Raw genomic sequence first — 22,729 nt, forward strand, 5'->3', positions numbered from 1 at the left:
CCTCTAAATCAACCCACTATGCCCAACGATAGAGACACGATACCTGCCTGTTGTCGTTCCTCTAGATCAACACACTACGCCCAACGATAGAGCCTGTTGTCGTTCCTCTACATCAACACACTACGTCCAACGATAGAGACATGATACCTGCCTGTTGTCGTTCCTCTACATCAACACACTACGCCCAACGATAGAGACATGATACCTGACAGAAAAGCCTGTTGTCGTTCCTCTACATCAACACACTACGCCCAACGATAGAGACACGATACCTGACAGAAAAGCCTGTTGTCGTTCCTCTAAATCAACCCACTATGCCCAACGATAGAGACACGATACCTGCCTGTTGTCGTTCCTCTACATCAACACACTACGCCCAACGATACAGCCTGTTGTCGTTCCTCTAAATCAACACACTACGCCCAACGATAGAGACATGATACCTGACAGAAAAGCCTGTTGTCGTTCCTCTACATCAACACACTACGCCCAACGATAGAGACATGATACCTGCCTGTTGTCGTTCCTCTAAATCAACACACTACGCCCAACGATAGAGACATGATACCTGCCTGTTGTCGTTCCTCTAAATTAACACACTACGCCCAACGATAGAGACATGATACCTGCCTGTTGTCGTTCCTCTACATCAACACACTACGCCCAACGATAGAGACATGATACCTGCCTGTTGTCGTTCCTCTACATCAACACACTACGCCCAACGATAGAGACATGATACCTGCCTGTTGTCGTTCCTCTACATCAACACACTACGCCCAACGATAGAGACATGATACCTGCCTGTTGTCTTTCCTCTACATCAACACACTACGCCCAACGATAGAGACATGATACCTGCCTGTTGTCGTTCCTCTACATCAACACACTACGCCCAACGATAGAGACATGATACCTGCCTGTTGTCGTTCCTCTAGATCAACACACTACGCCCAACGATAGAGACATGATACCTGCCTGTTGCCGTTCCTCTAAATCAACACACTACGCCCAACGATAGAGACATGATACCTGCCTGTTGTCGTTCCTCTACATCAACACACTACGCCCAACGATAGAGACATGATACCTGACAGAAAAGCCTGTTGTCGTTCCTCTACATCAACACACTACGCCCAACGATAGAGACATGATACCTGCCTGTTGTCGTTCCTCTAAATCAACACACTACGCCCAACGATAGAGACATGATACCTGCCTGTTGTCGTTCCTCTAAATCAACACACTACGCCCAACGATAGAGACATGATACCTGCCTGTTGTCGTTCCTCTAAATCAACACACTACGCCCAACGATAGAGACATGATACCTGCCTGTTGTCGTTTCTCTAAATCAACACACTACGTCCAACGATACAGCCTGTTGTCGTTTCTCTAAATCAACACACTACGTCCAACGATACAGCTTGTTGTCGTTCTCTACATCAACACACTACGCCCAACGATACAGCCTGTTGTCGTTCCTCTAAATCAACACACTACGCCCAACGATAGAGACATGATACCTGACAGAAAAGCCTGTTGTCATTCCTCTACATCAACACACTACGCCCAACGATAGAGACATGATACCTGCCTGTTGTCGTTCCTCTACATCAACACACTACGCCCAACGATAGAGACATGATACCTGCCTGTTGTCGTTCCTCTAAATCAACACACTACGCCCAACGATAGAGACATGATACCTGCCTGTTGTCGTTCCTCTAAATCAACACACTACGCCCAACAATAGAGACATGATACCTGCCTGTTGTCGTTCCTCTACATCAACACACTACGCCCAACGATAGAGACATGATACCTGCCTGTTGTCGTTCCTCTAAATCAACACACTACGCCCAACGATAGAGACATGATACCTGACAGAAAAGCCTGTTGTCGTTCCTCTAAATCAACACACTACGCCCAACGATAGAGACATGATACCTGACAGAAAAGCCTGTTGTCGTTCCTCTACATCAACACACTACGCCCAACGATAGAGACATGATACCTGCCTGTTGTCGTTCCTCTAAATCAACACACTACGCCCAACGATAGAGACATGATACCTGCCTGTTGTCGTTCCTCTACATCAACACACTACGTCCAACGATAGAGACACGATACCTGACAGAAAAGCCTGTTGTCGTTCCTCTAAATCAACCCACTATGCCCAACGATAGAGACACGATACCTGCCTGTTGTCGTTCCTCTAGATCAACACACTACGCCCAACGATAGAGCCTGTTGTCGTTCCTCTACATCAACACACTACGTCCAACGATAGAGACATGATACCTGCCTGTTGTCGTTCCTCTACATCAACACACTACGCCCAACGATAGAGACATGATACCTGACAGAAAAGCCTGTTGTCGTTCCTCTACATCAACACACTACGCCCAACGATAGAGACATGATACCTGCCTGTTGTCGTTCCTCTACATCAACACACTACGCCCAACGATAGAGACATGATACCTGCCTGTTGTCGTTCCTCTACATCAACACACTACGCCCAACGATAGAGACATGATACCTGCCTGTTGTCGTTCCTCTACATCAACACACTACGTCCAACGATAGAGACATGATACCTGACAGAAAAGCCTGTTGTCGTTCCTCTACATCAACACACTACGCCCAACGATAGAGACATGATACCTGCCTGTTGTCGTTCCTCTAAATCAACACACTACGCCCAACGATAGAGCCTGTTGTCTTTCCTCTACATCAACACACTACGCCCAACGATAGAGACATGATACCTGCCTGTTGTCGTTCCTCTAAATCAACACACTACGCCCAACGATAGAGACATGATACCTGCCTGTTGTCGTTCCTCTAGATCAACACACTACGCCCAACGATAGAGCCTGTTGTCGTTCCTCTACATCAACACACTACGTCCAACGATAGAGACATGATACCTGCCTGTTGTCGTTCCTCTACATCAACACACTACGCCCAACGATAGAGACATGATACCTGACAGAAAAGCCTGTTGTCGTTCCTCTACATCAACACACTACGCCCAACGATAGAGACATGATACCTGCCTGTTGTCGTTCCTCTACATCAACACACTACGCCCAACGATAGAGACATGATACCTGACAGAAAAGCCTGTTGTCGTTCCTCTACATCAACACACTACGCCCAACGATAGAGACATGATACCTGCCTGTTGTCGTTCCTCTAAATCAACACACTACGCCCAACGATAGAGACATGATACCTGCCTGTTGTCGTTCCTCTAAATCAACACACTACGCCCAACGATATAGACATGATACCTGCCTGTTGTCGTTCCTCTAAATCAACACACTACGCCCAACGATAGAGACATGATACCTGCCTGTTGTCGTTCCTCTAAATCAACACACTACGCCCAACGAAAGAGACATGATACCTGCCTGTTGTCGTTTCTCTAAATCAACACACTACGTCCAACGATACAGCCTGTTGTCGTTTCTCTAAATCAACACACTACGTCCAACGATACAGCTTGTTGTCGTTCCTCTACATCAACACACTACGCCCAACGAAAGAGACATGATACCTGCCTGTTGTCGTTTCTCTAAATCAACACACTACGTCCAACGATACAGCCTGTTGTCGTTTCTCTAAATCAACACACTACGTCCAACGATACAGCTTGTTGTCGTTCCTCTAAATCAACACACTACGCCCAACGATAGAGACATGATACCTGACAGAAAAGCCTGTTGTCGTTCCTCTACATCAACACACTACGCCCAACGATAGAGACACGATACCTGACAGAAAAGCCTGTTGTCGTTCCTCTAAATCAACCCACTATGCCCAACGATAGAGACACGATACCTGCCTGTTGTCGTTCCTCTAGATCAACACACTACGCCCAACGATAGAGCCTGTTGTCGTTCCTCTACATCAACACACTACGTCCAACGATAGAGACATGATACCTGCCTGTTGTCGTTCCTCTACATCAACACACTACGCCCAACGATAGAGACATGATACCTGACAGAAAAGCCTGTTGTCGTTCCTCTAGATCAACACACTACGCCCAACGATAGAGACATGATACCTGCCTGTTGTCGTTCCTCTAAATCAACACACTACGCCCAACGATAGAGACATGATACCTGACAGAAAAGCCTGTTGTCGTTCCTCTACATCAACACACTACGCCCAACGATAGAGACATGATACCTGCCTGTTGTCGTTCCTCTAAATCAACACACTACGCCCAACGATAGAGACATGATACCTGCCTGTTGTCGTTCCTCTAAATTAACACACTACGCCCAACGATAGAGACATGATACCTGCCTGTTGTCGTTCCTCTACATCAACACACTACGCCCAACGATAGAGACATGATACCTGCCTGTTGTCGTTCCTCTACATCAACACACTACGCCCAACGATAGAGACATGATACCTGCCTGTTGTCGTTCCTCTACATCAACACACTACGCCCAACGATAGAGACATGATACCTGCCTGTTGTCTTTCCTCTACATCAACACACTACGCCCAACGATAGAGACATGATACCTGCCTGTTGTCGTTCCTCTACATCAACACACTACGCCCAACGATAGAGACATGATACCTGCCTGTTGTCGTTCCTCTAGATCAACACACTACGCCCAACGATAGAGACATGATACCTGCCTGTTGCCGTTCCTCTAAATCAACACACTACGCCCAACGATAGAGACATGATACCTGCCTGTTGTCGTTCCTCTACATCAACACACTACGCCCAACGATAGAGACATGATACCTGACAGAAAAGCCTGTTGTCGTTCCTCTACATCAACACACTACGCCCAACGATAGAGACATGATACCTGCCTGTTGTCGTTCCTCTAAATCAACACACTACGCCCAACGATAGAGACATGATACCTGCCTGTTGTCGTTCCTCTAAATCAACACACTACGCCCAACGATAGAGACATGATACCTGCCTGTTGTCGTTCCTCTAAATCAACACACTACGCCCAACGATAGAGACATGATACCTGCCTGTTGTCGTTTCTCTAAATCAACACACTACGTCCAACGATACAGCCTGTTGTCGTTTCTCTAAATCAACACACTACGTCCAACGATACAGCTTGTTGTCGTTCCTCTACATCAACACACTACGCCCAACGATACAGCCTGTTGTCGTTCCTCTAAATCAACACACTACGCCCAACGATAGAGACATGATACCTGACAGAAAAGCCTGTTGTCATTCCTCTACATCAACACACTACGCCCAACGATAGAGACATGATACCTGCCTGTTGTCGTTCCTCTACATCAACACACTACGCCCAACGATAGAGACATGATACCTGCCTGTTGTCGTTCCTCTAAATCAACACACTACGCCCAACGATAGAGACATGATACCTGCCTGTTGTCGTTCCTCTAAATCAACACACTACGCCCAACAATAGAGACATGATACCTGCCTGTTGTCGTTCCTCTACATCAACACACTACGCCCAACGATAGAGACATGATACCTGCCTGTTGTCGTTCCTCTAAATCAACACACTACGCCCAACGATAGAGACATGATACCTGACAGAAAAGCCTGTTGTCGTTCCTCTAAATCAACACACTACGCCCAACGATAGAGACATGATACCTGCCTGTTGTCGTTCCTCTACATCAACACACTACGCCCAACGATAGAGACATGATACCTGCCTGTTGTCGTTCCTCTATAATTTATATTCTACAATTTAAAAAAATTAAAAAGTATGTGTGTTTATATAATATATATATATATATATATATATATATATATATATATATATATATATTTCTGTGTGTTTATATGGTCAAATCCGGAAACTATCATTTCAAAAACAAAACGTTTATTATTTCAGTGAAATACGGAACGGTTCTGTATTTTATCTAACGGGTGGCATCCCTAAGTCTAAGTATTCCTGTTAAATTGCACAACCTTCAATGTTATGTCATAATTATGTAAAACGCTGACATATTCGTTCCCAACGAGCCAGGCGGCCCAAACTGCTGCATATACCCTGACTCTGCTTGCACCAAATGCAAGAGAAGTGGACACAATTTCCCTAGTTAAAATAATTTTAATGTTAGCAGGGAATATTAACTAAATATGCAGGTTTAAAAATATATACCTCTGTGTATTGATTTTAAGAAAGGCGTTTACGGTTAGGTACATTTGTGCAAAGATTGTGCTTTTTTTTCCGGCAATGCGCTTTTGTTAAATCATCAACCTTTTGGCTGTGATTCGATGAAGAATTAACAGGCCCCGCATTGATTACATGGAACGCAGGACAAGCTAGTCAAACCTAGTAATATCATCAACCCTCTCTCCCTCAGTGACATATCCTGACATAATGTAAACATAATACATTACCCTCTCTCCCTCAGTGACATATCCTGACATAATGTAATCGTAATGCATTACCCTCAGTGACATATCCTGACATAATGTAATCGTAATGCATTACCCTCAGTGATATATCCTGACATAATGTAAATGCTATACATTACCCTCAGTGACATATCCTGACATAATGTAAACGTTATACATTACCCTCAGTGACATATCCTGACATAATGTAAACGTTATACATTACCCTCAGTGACATATCCTGACATAATGTAAACGTTACACATTACCCTCTCTCCCTCAGTGACATATCCTGACATAATGTAAACTGAATACATTACCCTCTCTCCCTCAGTGACATATCCTGACATAATGTAAACGTAATGCATTACCCTCTCTCCCTCAGTGACATATCCTGACATAATGTAAACATTACACATTACCCTCTCTCCCTCAGTGACATATCCTGACATAATGTAAACGCTATACATTACCCTCAGTGACATATCCTGACATAATGTAAACTGAATACATTACCCTCTCTCCCTCAGTGACATATCCTGACATAATGTAAACGTTATACATTACCCTCTCTCCCTCAGTGACATATCCTGACATAATGTAAACGTTATACATTACCCTCTCTCCCTCAGTGACATATCCTGACATAATGTAAACGTAATACATTACCCTCTATCCCTCAGTGACATATCCTGACATAATGTAAATATAATACATTACCCTCAGTGACATATCCTGACATAATGTAAACGTTATACATTACCCTCAGTGACATATCCTGACATAATGTAAACGTAATACATTACCCTCTATCCCTCAGTGACATATCCTGACATAATGTAAATATAATACATTACCCTCAGTGACATATCCTGACATAATGTAAACGTTATACATTACCCTCAGTGACATATCCTGACATAATGTAAACATTATACATTACCCTCTCTCCCTCAGTGACATATCCTGACATAATGTAAACGTTATACATTACCCTCAGTGACATATCCTGACATAATGTAAACATTATACATTACCCTCTCTCCCTCAGTGACATATCCTGACATAATGTAAACGTTATACATTACCCTCAGTGACATATCCTGACATAATGTAAACATTATACATTACCCTCTCTCCCTCAGTGACATATCCTGACATAATGTAAACGTAATACATTACCCTCAGTGACATATCCTGACATAATGTAAACATTATACATTACCCTCTCTCCCCAAGTATTTTTCATATTCTCAGAGCCCCTCAGCAGCCTCCACTGATAGAGACGCACCAGTTTATCTAATACAGTCACACTCTACCCAAGTCCAAAATGACACCCTATTCACTTTATAGAGCACTACATTCAACCAGGGCCCATAGTGCACTATATAGGGAGCGGTTTGGGATAGACCCTCAGTAATACACCCCTCTCTGTCTTCATCATGCCACTCTCAGGAAGAAATCCTGTCAGTCTCAGAGTGGAGATGAGGACCTGTGGGACTCAACACCTGATCATTATTCAACACAGTACGATGCTCATTCTGTGAAGCTATAAACCACATGATTAAATAGAACACGACTATGTTGTCATGTCTACGGCTCTATTGGAACCATACGGAACACAGAACACTACCAACACTCTAGAACACGACTATGTTGTCATGTCTACGGCTCTATTGGAACCATACGGAACACAGAACACTACCAACACTCTAGAACACGACTATGTTGTCATGTCTACGGCTCTATTGGAACCATACGGAACACAGAACACTACCAACACTCTAGAACACGACTATGTTGTCATGTCTACGGCTCTATTGGAACCATACGGAACACAGAACACTACCAACACTCTAGAACACGACTATGTTGTCATGTCTACGGCTCTATTGGAACCACACGGAACACAGAACACTACCAACACAGGGGGTACTCAACTCCGACCCTACGGAGGTCTGGTTCTCTGTTCGACCTGGCGTCTCAGGTCTAAAAATCAGAGCCTGATTAGATGCAGTAGAACTGGTTTCCAGGACCAGAGTTGAGTTGGAGGGTTCAAGAACATAGCTGGTTGTAGAAATCCAAATCTCACATTGTTGTTATTTACACACAGAGATATTAAACATGGCAAGGAGGAACAGGTTTGGTTCACCTGGTTCATGCCGTCACGCTGGCCTGAAGGTTTTCACTGAAGAAGTCGGTGCTTATTTGTTTATTTCTTGAGGATATATATTTTTTTCTCCATTTGGAATCGAGTTGTGTGTGTAGGCTTTCAGTAGACAAGGCCCTCAGCTGTCTGAGGCCTGTCAAACCAACACTCTGAACTACTAGTGAGAGCCAGGGAGGGTGCCAATTAATGTCGCCCGCCCCTCCCCATCATTAATTATTAAAGAGATACTTACTGGTTTACTGAATAGACGGATGGAATGGAACTGAAGATGCTTTCTCTAATGTCCTGCCTCAGGGTGCCTTTGGCCTTCAGAATCTCCACAAAGTACTGCAAGAGGGAGCACACACACAGAGAGAGAGACGTACACACACACACACAGAGAGAGAGACGTACACACACACACACACACAGAGAGAGAGACGTACACACACACACACAGAGAGAGAGACACACACAGAGGGAGCACACACACACAGAGAGAGAGACGTACACACACACAGAGAGAGAGACGTACACACACACACAGAGAGAGACGTACACACACACAGAGAGAGACACACACACAGAGAGAGACACACACACACACACACACAGAGAGAGAGACACACACACACACACACAGAGAGAGACACACACACACACACACAGAGAGAGACACACACACACACACACACAGAGAGAGACACACACACACACACAGAGAGACACACACACACACACACACACACACACACACAGAGAGAGACACACACACACACAGAGAGAGACGTACACACACACACACAGAGAGAGACGCACACACACACACAGAGAGAGACGCACACACACACACACACACACACAGAGAGACGCACACGCACACACACACACACACAGAGACGCACACACACACACACACAGAGAGACGCACACACACACACACACACACACACACAGAGAGAGACGTACACACACACACAGAGAGACGTACACACACACACAGAGAGACGTACACACACACACAGAGAGACGTACACACACACACACAGAGAGACGTACACACACACACAGAGAGAGACGTACACACACACACAGAGAGAGACGTACACACACACACAGAGAGAGACGTACACACACACACAGAGAGAGACGTACACACACACACAGAGAGAGACGTACACACACACACAGAGAGACGTACACACACACACAGAGAGACGTACACACACACACACACACACACACACACACACACACAGAGAGAGACGTACACACACACACACACACACAGAGAGAGACACACACACACACACACACACACAGAGAGAGACACACACACACACACACACACAGAGAGAGACGTACACACACACACAGAGAGAGATGTACACACACACACACAGAGAGACGCACACACACACACACAGACACACAGAGAGACGCACACACACAGAGAGACGCACACACACAGAGAGACGCACACACACAGAGAGACGTACACACACACGCAGAGACGTACACACACACGCAGAGACGTACACACACACGCAGAGACGTACACACACAGAGACGTACACACACAGAGACGTACACACACAGAGACGTACACACACAGAGACAAGAAAGAAGAACTTAGTATTTGTCTCGCCATTTGTCTGGCTAAGCCTGTCTGCTATCTAGCTGCATTGGTTCCATTGGATTCCCATGAGACAAACGGTTTAGGAGATTACACCACCGACAACTCAATTACTCCTCGTCCGCGTCCCCAATGGCACTCTAGTCTGGGGTTGGACGAATTTACCACTGCACCGTCTAATTTTTTATATTTTTTATAATAATAATAATAATAATCGACAAAGTTTGTGGGCCATCGTCGACGGTGACGACATTGTGATGTCACAAACAACGGATTAGCATATTGGAACTTGACTGCAATACCAGAGTCTGGCAGCGCACAACAGAGCAGGTCGACAGGCCAAATGGCCTGTTTCCTATTGGCCGTAGCCTACACGTTCACTAGACAGCAGGTGGACATGCCAAATGGCCTGTTTCCTATTGGCCGTAGCCTACACGTTCACTAGACAGCAGGTCGACAGGCCAAATGGCCTGTTTCCTATTGGCCGTAGCCTACACGTTCACTAGACAGCAGGTCGACATGCCAAACGGCCTGTTTCCTATTGGCCGTAGCCTACACGTTCACTACACAGCAGGTCGACATGCCAAATGGCTTGTTTCCTATTGGCCGTAGCCTACACGTTCAACAGACAGCAGGTGGACATGCCAAATGGCCTGTTTCCTATTGGCCGTAGCCTACACGTTCACTAGACAGCAGGTCGACAGGCCAAATGGCCTGTTTCCTATTGGCCGTAGCCTACACGTTCACTAGACAGCAGGTCGACATGCCAAACGGCCTGTTTCCTATTGGCCGTAGCCTACACGTTCAACAGACAGCAGGTGGACATGCCAAATGGCCTGTTTCCTATTGGCCGTAGCCTACACGTTCAACAGACAGCAGGTCGACATGCCAAATGGCTTGTTTCCTATTGGCCGTAGCCTACACGTTCACTAGACAGCAGGTCGACAGGCCAAATGGCCTGTTTCCTATTGGCCGTAGCCTACACGTTCACTAGACAGCAGGTGGACATGCCAAATGGCCTGTTTCCTATTGGCCGTAGCCTACACGTTCACTAGACAGCAGGTCTACATGCCAAATGGCCTGTTTCCTATTGGCCGTAGCCTACACGTTCACTAGACAGCAGGTCGACATGCCAAATGGCCTGTTTCCTATTGGCCGTAGCCTACACGTTCACTAGACAGCAGGTCGACATGCCAAATGGCCTGTTTCCTATTGGCCGTAGCCTACACGTTCAACAGACAGCAGGTCGACATGCCAAATGGCCTGTTTTCTATTGGCCGTAGCCTACACGTTCACTAGACAGCAGGTCGACATGCCAAATGGCCTGTTTTCTATTGGCCGTAGCCTACACGTTCACTAGACAGCAGGTCGACATGCCAAATGGCCTGTTTTCTATTGGCCGTAGCCTACACGTTCACTAGACAGCAGGTCGACATGCCAAATGGCCTGTTTCCTATTGGCCGTAGCCTACACGTTCACTAGACAGCAGGTCGACATGCCAAATGGCCTGTTTCCTATTGGCCGTAGCCTACACGTTCACTAGACAGCAGGTCGACATGCCAAATGGCCTGTTTTCTATTGGCCGTAGCCTACACGTTCACTAGACAGCAGGTCGACATGCCAAATGGCCTGTTTTCTATTGGCCGTAGCCTACACGTTCACTAGACAGCAGGTCGACATGCCAAATGGCCTGTTTCCTATTGGCCGTAGCCTACACGTTCACTAGACAGCAGGTCGACATGCCAAATGGCCTGTTTCCTATTGGCCGTAGCCTACACGTTCACTAGACAGCAGGTCGACATGCCAAATGGCCTGTTTCCTATTGGCCGTAGCCTACACGTTCAACAGACAGCAGGTCGACATGCCAAATGGCCTGTTTCCTATTGGCCGTAGCCTACACGTTCACTAGAGAGCAGGTCGACATGCCAAATGGCCTGTTTCCGATTGGCCGTAGCCTACACGTTCACTAGAGAGCAGGTCGACATGCCAAATGGCCTGTTTCCTATTGGCCGTAGCCTACACGTTCACTAGACAGCAGGTCGACATGCCAAATGGCCTGTTTCCTATTGGCCGTAGCCTACACGTTCACTAGACAGCAGGTCGACATGCCAAATGGCCTGTTTCCTATTGGCCGTAGCCTACACGTTCACTAGACAGCAGGTCGACATGCCAAATGGCCTGTTTCCTATTGGCCGTAGCCTACACGTTCACTAGACAGCAGGTCGACATGCCAAATGGCCTGTTTCCTATTGGCCGTAGCCTACACGTTCAACAGACAGCAGGTCGACATGCCAAATGGCCTGTTTCCTATTGGCCGTAGCCTACACGTTCACTAGAGAGCAGGTCGACATGCCAAATGGCCTGTTTCCGATTGGCCGTAGCCTACACGTTCACTAGAGAGCAGGTCGACATGCCAAATGGCCTGTTTCCTATTGGCCGTAGCCTACACGTTCACTAGACAGCAGGTCGACATGCCAAATGGCCTGTTTCCTATTGGCCGTAGCCTACACGTTCACTAGACAGCAGGTCGACATGCCAAATGGCCTGTTTCCGATTGGCCGTAGCCTACACGTTCACTAGAGAGCAGGTCGACATGCCAAATGGCCTGTTTCCTATTGGCCGTAGCCTACACGTTCACTAGACAGCAGGTCGACATGCCAAATGGCCTGTTTCCTATTGGCCGTAGCCTACACGTTCACTAGACAGCAGGTCGACATGCCAAATGGCCTGTTTCCTATTGGCCGTAGCCTACACGTTCACTAGACAGCAGGTCGACATGCCAAATGGCCTGTTTCCTATTGGCCGTAGCCTACACGTTCAACAGACAGCAGGTCGACATGCCAAATGGCCTGTTTCCTATTGGCCGTAGCCTACACGTTCACTAGACAGCAGGTCGACATGCCAAATGGCCTGTTTCCTATTGGCCGTAGCCTACACGTTCAACAGACAGCAGGTCGACATGCCAAATGGCCTGTTTCCTATTGGCCGTAGCCTACACGTTCAACAGACAGCAGGTCGACATGCCAAATGGCCTGTTTCCTATTGGCCGTAGCCTACACGTTCACTAGACAGCAGGTCGACATGCCAAATGGCCTGTTTCCTATTGGCCGTAGCCTACACGTTCACTAGACAGCAGGTCGACATGCCAAATGGCCTGTTTCCTATTGGCCGTAGCCTACACGTTCACTAGACAGCAGGTCGACATGCCAAATGGCCTGTTTCCTATTGGCCGTAGCCTACACGTTCACTAGACAGCAGGTCGACATGCCAAATGGCCTGTTTCCTATTGGCCGTAGCCTACACGTTCACTAGACAGCAGGTCGACATGCCAAATGGCCTGTTTCCTATTGGCCGTAGCCTACACGTTCACTAGACAGCAGGTCGACATGCCAAATGGCCTGTTTCCTATTGGCCGTAGCCTACACGATCAGGTCGGTGTACTGAACTTCAGGCTATTCAACATAATGCAAGAACACAATGTAGATTGTAGAGAGAGCGGAGAACACCCCTCTCCTCTCCTCTCCAATGTGGGTTCACCATGGGCCTGTTGTTGTCCCCCCCCTCTATGTGATCTGATTCATTATGATCTAGGATCAGCACCCCCCCTCTATGTGATCTGATTCATTATGATCTAGGATCAGCACCCCCCCTCTATGTAATCAGATTCATTATGATCTAGGATCAGGTACCCCCATCTATGTAATCAGATTCATTATGATCTAGGATCAGGTCCCCACCCCCTCTATGTGATCTGATTCATTATGATCTAGGATCAGCACCCCCTCTATGTAATCAGATTCATTATGATCTAGGATCAGGTACCCCCCCCCATCTATGTGATCTGATTCATTATGATCTAGGATCAGCACCCCCTCTATGTAATCTGATTCATTATGATCTAGGATCAGGTCCCCACCCCCCTCTATGTAATCAGATTCATTATGATCTAGGATCAGCACCCCCTCTATGTAATCAGATTCATTATGATCTAGGATCAGCACCCCCCTCTATGTGATCTGATTCATTATGATCTAGGATCAGCACCCCCTCTATGTAATCAGATTCATTATGATCTAGGATCAGGTCCCCCACCCCCCTCTATGTAATCTGATTCATTATGATCTAGGATCAGGTACCCCCCCATCTATGTAATCAGATTCATTATGATCTAGGAGCAGGTCCCCCACCCCCTCTATGTAATCAGATTCATTATGATCTAGGATCAGGTCCCCCACCCCCTCTATGTAATCTGATTCATTATGATCTAGGATCAGGTACCCCCATCTATGTAATCAGATTCATTATGATCTAGGAGCAGGTCCCCCACCCCCTCTATGTGATCTGATTCATTATGATCTAGGATCAGCACCCCCCTCTATGTAATCTGATTCATTATGATCTAGGATCAGGTACCCCCCCCTCTATGTAATCAGATTCATTATGATCTAGGAGCAGGTCCCCCACCCCCCTCTATGTAATCAGATTCATTATGATCTAGGAGCAGGTCCCCACCCCCCTCTATGTAATCAGATTCATTATGATCTAGGATCAGGTCCCCCACCCCCTCTATGTAATCTGATTCATTATGATCTAGGATCAGGTCCCCCACCCCCCTCTATGTAATCTGATTCATTATGATCTAGGATCAGGTACCCCCCTCTATGTAATCTGATTCATTATGATCTAGGATCAGGTCCCCCCTCTATGTAATCAGATTCATTATGATCCAAAACACTGATCCTAGATCAGCACTGCTACTCTGAGACACTATGACTACGGGTCAATAGTGAGGGCCGTTGGTAGCCAAGAGGTTAAGCGCGTCGGGCCAGTAACCAAAAGGTCGCTAGTTTGAATCCCAGAGCCAGCAAGGCGGACAAATCTGCCGTTATGCCCTTGAGCAAGGCAGTTAACGCCCAGTTGATGTTGGGCGTTAACCGCCTTGCTCAAGGGCATAACGGCAGATTTGTCCGCCTTGCTGGCTCTGGGATTCGAACCAGCGATGCCGAAGACATTTCTGTTGAACGCATTCAGTTGTACAATTGATTAGGTATCCCCTTTCCTGTTCCTGTTTCAGCAGACAAAACGGTCGAGTCCCAAAATGGCCCCCTATTCTACACACAGTTCACTACTGTTGAACAGAGCCCCATGGGTCCACATCAAAACTAGAACACAATATAGGGAATAGGGTGTAACTTGGCCCATATGACAGTATAAATAGCAGGTCACATACCGTGTTGACTAGTTGTAGTTGTTTACAGTATTTCTGTTCAGTTTGGACCAGGGCCCTGACTGTACGAGTTCTCTTCCTCTCCCACTTCTCCCTCTGCTCCTGGACACTACGGCTGCCGGTCGGGCCCACGGGGGTGGGGGAGAAACTCATGGTCTTACTGGGGCGGACACTGACCTCAGATCAGACCTGTAGACAGATGAAATCATTAGGGGAGAAACTCATGGGCCCACGGGGGCGGGGGGAGAAACTCATGGTCTTACTGGGGCGGACACTGACCTCAGATCAGACCTGTAGACAGATGAAATCATTAGGGGGAGAAACTCATGGGCCCACGGGGGCGGGGGAGAAACTCATGGTCTTACTGGGGCGGACACTGACCTCAGATCAGACCTGTAGACAGATGAAATCATTAGGGGGAGAAACTCATGGGCCCACGGGGGCGGGGGAGAAACTCATGGTCTTACTGGGGCGGACACTGACCTCAGATCAGAACTGTAGAGAATAAAACATTGGACATTTTCCTGACTTTTTCCAAAAATTCACTAGGCCTAGAAATGTCACCTGAAGTTTGTGAAAAAGCTAAATCCAACAGCAATATTGACAATCACACTAATATGTTTTACATCGTCAAGGAATAAGTATTTCATAGAGCTCAATAACCAATAGTATTGCAGAAGACCCAAGGACACAGTGTTGAGGAAGGAACTGTGGTTGGTGATGCAATTAGTCCCTCCCTCGCTCTCCCTCTGACCCAGTCCGTCCTCTCTCCATCCCAGAAAGGCACTGTGTGTCATTGATCAGACCCTGTTGTTTACAGTGTGTTAGTTAGTGGAAGGCTGTCGTTGACACTCGGGCACCCTGGGAGATGTCACTGGGGTTAATTGCTGCTAAAGCGCTGCCCTCAGACTAAGTAATGGCCCTGGATTCTAACGCTCGTCCCAAATGACACCCTATATAGTGCACTATGGGCCCTGGTCTAAAGTAGTGCACTATAAAAAGGGAATAGGGTGCCATTTGGGACACACAACCCAGGTGTCTCAGCCTGCTCCGTGGTACAACAGAGGAGATGACGCTAATGAGGGAGTCCGGGGAGGATTCCTAGTTCAGGGACAACAAGGGGAGAGGAGGGAGTCAGAGATGGGGAGAGAGCACTGGGTTACACACACACACAGAGAGAGAGAGAGAGAAAGGGGAGAGAGAAAGGGAGGACACCTCTTAGCCAGGGGACATGAAGAAGAGAGAAAAAAGGGAGGACACCTCTTAGCCAGGAGAAATGAAGGGGAGAGAGAAAGGGAGGACACCTCTTAGCCAGGGGACATGAGGGGAGAAAGGGAGGACACCTCTTAGCCAGGGGACATGAGGGGGGAAAGGGAGGACACCTCTTAGCCAGGGGACATGAGGGGGGAAAGGGAGGACACCTCTTAGCCAGGGGACATGAGGGGAGAAAGGGAGGACACCTCTTAGCCAGGGGACATGAAGGGGAGAGAGAAAGGGAGGACACCTCTTAGCCAGGGGACATGAGGGGAGAAAGGGAGGACACCTCTTAGCCAGGGGACATGAGGGGGGGAAAGGGAGGACACCTCTTAGCCAGGGGACATGAAGGGGAGAGAGAAAGGGAGGACACCTCTTAGCCAGGGGACATGAAGGGGAGAGAGAAAGGGAGGACACCTCTTAGCCAGGGGACATGAAGGGGAGAAAGGGAGGACACCTCTTAGCCAGGGGACATGAGGGGAGAAAGGGAGGACACCTCTTAGCCAGGGGACATGAGGGGAGAAAGGGAGGACACCTCTTAGCCAGGGGACATGAGGGGAGAAAGGGAGGACACCTCTTAGCCAGGGGACATGAGGGGAGAAAGGGAGGACACCTCTTAGCCAGGGGACATGAGGGGAGAAAGGGAGGACACCTCTTAGCCAGGGGACATGAGGGGAGAGAGAAAGGGAGGACACCTCTTAGCCAGGGGACATGAGGGGAGAGAGAAAGGGAGGACACCTCTTAGCCAGGAGAAATGAAGGGAAGAGAGAAAGGGAGGACACCTCTTAGCCAGGGGACAATGAGGGGAGAGAGAAAGGGAGGACACCTCTTAGCCAGGGGACATGAGGGGAGAGAGAAAGGGAGGACACCTCTTAGCCAGGGGACATGAGGGGAGAGAGAAAGGGAGGACACCTCTTAGCCAGGGGACATGAGGGGAGAGAGAAAAGGGAGGACACCTCTTAGCCAGGGGACATGAGGGGAGAGAGAAAGGGAGGACACCTCTTAGCCAGGGGACATGAGGGGAGAGAGAAAGGGAGGACACCTCTTAGCCAGGGGACATGAGGGGAGAGAGAAAGGGAGGACACCTCTTAGCCAGGGGACATGAGGGGAGAGAGAAAGGGAGGACACCTCTTAGCCAGGGGACATGAAGGGAGAAAGGGAGGACACCTCTTAGCCAGGGGACATGAAGGGGAGAAAGGGAGGACACCTCTTAGCCAGGGGACATGAAGGGGAGAAAGGGAGGACACCTCTTAGCCAGGGAACATGAGGGGAGAAAGGGAGGACACCTCTTAGCCAGGGGACATGAGGGGAGAAAGGGAGGAAACCTCTTAGCCAGGGGACATGAGGGGAGAAAGGGAGGACACCTCTTAGCCAGGAGAAATGGAGAGAGAAAGGGAGGACACCTCTTAGCCAGGCGACATGAGGGGAGAAGGGGAGGACACCTCTTAGCCAGGGGACATGAGGGGAGAAAGGGAGGACACCTCTTAGCCAGGGGACATGGAGGGGAGAGAGAAAGGGAGGACACCTCTTAGCCAGGGGACATGAGGGGAGAAAGGGAGGACACCTCTTAGCCAGGGGACATGAGGGGAGAAAGGGAGGACACCTCTTAGCCAGGGGACATGGAGGGGAGAGAGAAAGGGAGGACACCTCTTAGCCAGGGGACATGAGGGGAGAAAGGGAGGACACCTTAGCCAGGGGACATGAGGGGAGAAAGGGAGGACACCTCTTAGCCAATAAGAAGCAGACATGTCCATCTTCCATTCCTCCTTATGACACATTGGAGGTCTTCCCCATTAGCAGTAGAAACCTTTTCAGACGGTACGTCAGATTCAGTCCATTACGATCATCACGTCACACTGTGCGACGGAACCAGATTCAAATCTGGATATCAGCCTGGCCAGATTGTAAATGACCAAATGGAAGCAAAAATCGTACGTTCTGCGATTGGCTTGCGAGGCTAGGTCGACTGACAGGGGCTAGGTCGACTGACAGGGGCTAGGTCGACTGACAGGGGCTAGGTCGACTGACAGGGGCTAGGTCGACTGAAATGTAGCCAATGTATTAATTACTCAAATGTAGCTAGATCGCTAATCCAGAGTCGTACCGTTGCCTCAATGTGACAGGCTTGTCCAGATCATGGCATATGTAGCTCTTTATGATAATTAGCATTTAATTTTTGGGAGGTAAATATATTGCAAAAAAAAAAGTTGCCTTGTACTATAGAGATTTAGTTATCAAAAACGTTGTGCCAGGTTAAGCATAAACTAAACACAGACAAAATATATATATTTCACCTTTATTTAACCAGGTAGGCTAGTTGAGAACACCTTTATTTAACCAGGTAGGCTAGTTGAGAACACCTTTATTTAACCAGGTAGGGTAGTTGAGAACACCTTTATTTAACCAGGTAGGCTAGTTGAGAACACCTTTATTTAACCAGGTAGGCTAGTTGAGAACACCTTTATTTAACCAGGTAGGGTAGTTGAGAACACCTTTATTTAACCAGGTAGGCTAGTTGAGAACACCTTTATTTAACCAGGTAGGCTAGTTGAGAACACCTTTATTTAACCAGGTAGGCTAGTTGAGAACACCTTTATTTAACCAGGTAGGCTAGTTGAGAACAAGTTCTCATTTACAACTGCGACCTGGCCAAGATAAAGCAAAGCAGTTCGACACATACAACAGAGTTACACCTGGAATAAACAAACATACAATCAATAACACAATAGAAGAAAAAAGGTCTAACTTAAATCAAATCAAATGTATTTATAAAGCCCATGGTACATCAGCTGAGATCTCAAAGTGCTGTACAGAAACCCAGCCTAAAACCCCAAACAGCAAGCAATGCAGGTGTAGAAGCCCCCTTAAGGGTTTCTAAACATCTGTTATTGGAAATGTAATGTCGGAAAAACATGTTTAACCCTTAGGTTTTATGAGTTATGGCTTTGTCTATTCAAAGACCATGGCGGAAGTCGGCTCAAATGGCGGAAGTCGGCTCAAAACAACAGTGACGCAAGAGGATGTGGAATGACTGGGTTTCTGTGTTCACAAGTGATTCCTTTTGATAAACCCGATTTATCTGCATTACAAATGAAAAGTCGTTTGGAAAAAGGAGATGAGTTTCAGGACGATGCATCATGCTGCCTTGTTGACAACATAACCGAGCGGATTACTGTTCAATTTGAGAAGGGCACACCTCCCTCACCGCTTTTGCACGTTTAAATGTGTCTTGCATGCGACAAAAGTAACACGTTTTCTATAACCTACAGGACAACAGTGCTACAAAAAAAAGTTTTAAAAAAAACATAATTGAAATGTTTCTCGACGTGAGCACCGCAAATAACGTTTAGCTTTAACTAACAAACAGTGAATTGTTTTCTGCAAAGTTCCACGACAACGTCGAAGAAATGCTGGATGGTTAAAGGTTAGCGACTCGACTTACACATTTACAGCGATATAACTGTACACACACGACATTAAAAATGTTGCTTAGGTTGAAAAGATGAACTAACCTGTCAATGTCTTCGTTTCTGTTCTGAAATTGAAATCCAGGCGCTCTTTTCGGGCTGCTGTTCCTTCCGGGTTGTCGAGCGACGCTATTGGCTCCCGGTCCCCCAGGGGATATGACGGCATGGAAACGGACCCGCCCAGCCTTGTGACGTGGCAGGGCGTCAACAAGGCAGCGTGTTGCGACGTCCATTCTCTTTTCCATGCAATATATATGTTCGATTTTTACAAACTAGTTTTCATTGGGAAGGTAAATACAATGTTTAACTCAAAAGCAATCACTTTTGCAATGTGAAAACACAGAATCAGAACTCATTTACCAGGGGTTGCGGAGTAACAGATTACATGTAATCTGAGTAGGAAAAAATATAATAATTTACATTACCATATTTTTTATTTATTATTGTAATCGGATTACAGATACTTTTGAAAAACAGGATGTTTACTTTTAAATTTAGAAAGGATGTTTGTGGAAAAAAAAATACATTACGACACCTTTCTGTCTTCTCAATGACATTCGATTCAACATTGGAGAGAAAAAAAACGACCGCAAATTTAAATTTGTTCCACCTGAGCGAGTCTAACCACAAGTTAGAGACCACTGTGATGACACAGGTGTGTTTGATGGATCCCTTAATGTCTTCTGCTACTTAAAGTGGAACTGACAGCACTTTGACAGCATGACATCTTGTTCAAATCTGTCCAACCCCCAGGAAGAATAGGGTGCCTTTTTTTGTTTTGACATTTTCTGACAAGGGAGAGCTTAGATTTGGTCATTTTCACGTTTTCATAAATTCATAGAATGTTTGGGAATGATGTAGAGTAAGACATTTGTGAAAATTCTATCACAATATAAAGTGGCTGTGTGTTTGGACAATTAATAAACCCTAAAATAATAAATATATATAAATAAAACAAATGTGTCTCGTCCAGGACCAGAGTAAACCGGTGCACTAAATCAAACCAAATGCACCATAGCCAATCAGAGACCAGAGTCTACGCAGACCGGTGCACCATAGCCAATCAGAGACCAGAGTCTATGCAGACCGGTGCACCATAGCCAATCAGAGACCAGAGTCTACGCAGACCGGTGCACCATAGCCAATCAGAGACCAGAGTCTACGCAGACCGGTGCACCATAGCCAATCAGAGACCAGAGTCTAGGCAGACCGGTGCACCATAGCCAATCAGAGACCAGAGTCTACGCAGACCGGTGCACCATAGCCAATCAGAGACCAGAGTCTACGCAGACCGGTGCACCATAGCCAATCAGAGCTACAGGAGGCCTATATGCAAATAAGCCATTTGGCACATTGGCCTGGCATCGTTCTCTTTGAACTGGACTGTGTGTTTACAGACAGTAGGGCCTGTTAGTCACTATGAACTGGACTGTGTGTTTACAGACAGTAGGGCCTGGCATCGTTCTCTTTGAACTGGACTGTGTGTTTACAGACAGTAGGGCCTGTTAGTCACTATGAACTGGACTGTGTGTTTACAGACAGTAGGGCCTGTCAGTCACTATGAACTGGACTGTGTGTTTACAGACAGTAGGGCCTGTCATCATTCACTATGAACTGGACTGTGTGTTTACAGACAGTAGGGCCTGTCAGTCACTATGAACTGGACTGTGTGTTTACAGACAGTAGGGCCTGTCAGTCACTATGAACTGGACTGTGTGTTTACAGGAAGTAGGGCCTGTCAGTCACTATGAACTGGACTGTGTGTTTACAGACAGTAGGGCCTGTCATCAGTCACTATGAACTGGACTGTGTGTTTACAGACAGTAGGGCCTGTCAGTCACTATGAACTGGACTGTGTGTTTACAGACAGTAGGGCCTGTCAGTCACTATGAACTGGACTGTGTGTTTACAGGAAGTAGGGCCTGTCAGTCACTATGAACTGGACTGTGTGTTTACAGACAGTAGGGCCTGTCATCAGTCACTATGAACTGGACTGTGTGTTTACAGACAGTAGGGCCTGTCAGTCACTATGAACTGGACTGTGTGTTTACAGACAGTAGGGCCTGTTAGTCACTATGAACTGGACTGTGTGTTTACAGACAGTAGGGCCTGTCAGTCACTATGAACTGGACTGTGTGTTTACAGACAGTAGGGCCTGTCATCATTCACTATGAACTGGACTGTGTGTTTACAGACCTGTCATCATTCACTATGAACTGGACTGTGTGTTTACAGACAGTAGGGCCTGTCAGTCACTATGAACTGGACTGTGTGTTTACAGACAGTAGGGCCTGGCATCGTTCTCTTTGAACTGGACTGTGTGTTTACAGACAGTAGGGCCTGTTAGTCACTATGAACTGGACTGTGTGTTTACAGACAGTAGGGCCTGTCAGTCACTATGAACTGGACTGTGTGTTTACAGACAGTAGGGCCTGTCATCATTCACTATGAACTGGACTGTGTGTTTACAGACAGTAGGGCCTGTCAGTCACTATGAACTGGACTGTGTGTTTACAGAACTGGTCACTGAACTGGACTGTTTTTACAGACAGTAGGGCCTGTCAGTCACTATGAACTGGACTGTGTGTTTACAGAC

At 46.9% G+C, this 22,729-nt stretch overlaps 1 protein-coding gene across 1 annotated transcript in view; it reads right to left on the reverse strand.

The window, feature by feature from the left end:
- LOC123995848 (rho guanine nucleotide exchange factor 39-like) overlaps positions 1 to 20,274 on the reverse strand; it is a 75,704-nt gene extending 55,430 nt beyond the window's left edge. Inside the window, exons 1-3 of the mRNA XM_046299530.1 lie at positions 20,179 to 20,274; positions 15,416 to 15,601; positions 8,803 to 8,897 (exon numbers count right to left, since the gene is read on the reverse strand). Coding sequence (XP_046155486.1) covers positions 8,803 to 8,897; positions 15,416 to 15,565 — 245 coding nt within the window. The 5' untranslated portion in view covers positions 15,566 to 15,601; positions 20,179 to 20,274. The remainder of the gene's footprint in view (positions 1 to 8,802; positions 8,898 to 15,415; positions 15,602 to 20,178) is intronic.
- Between the last annotated feature and the right edge of the window lie 2,455 nt (positions 20,275 to 22,729).

The sequence above is a fragment of the Oncorhynchus gorbuscha genome, linkage group LG14 (genome assembly GCF_021184085.1).
Source record: "Oncorhynchus gorbuscha isolate QuinsamMale2020 ecotype Even-year linkage group LG14, OgorEven_v1.0, whole genome shotgun sequence".
Taxonomy (NCBI): domain Eukaryota; kingdom Metazoa; phylum Chordata; class Actinopteri; order Salmoniformes; family Salmonidae; genus Oncorhynchus; species Oncorhynchus gorbuscha.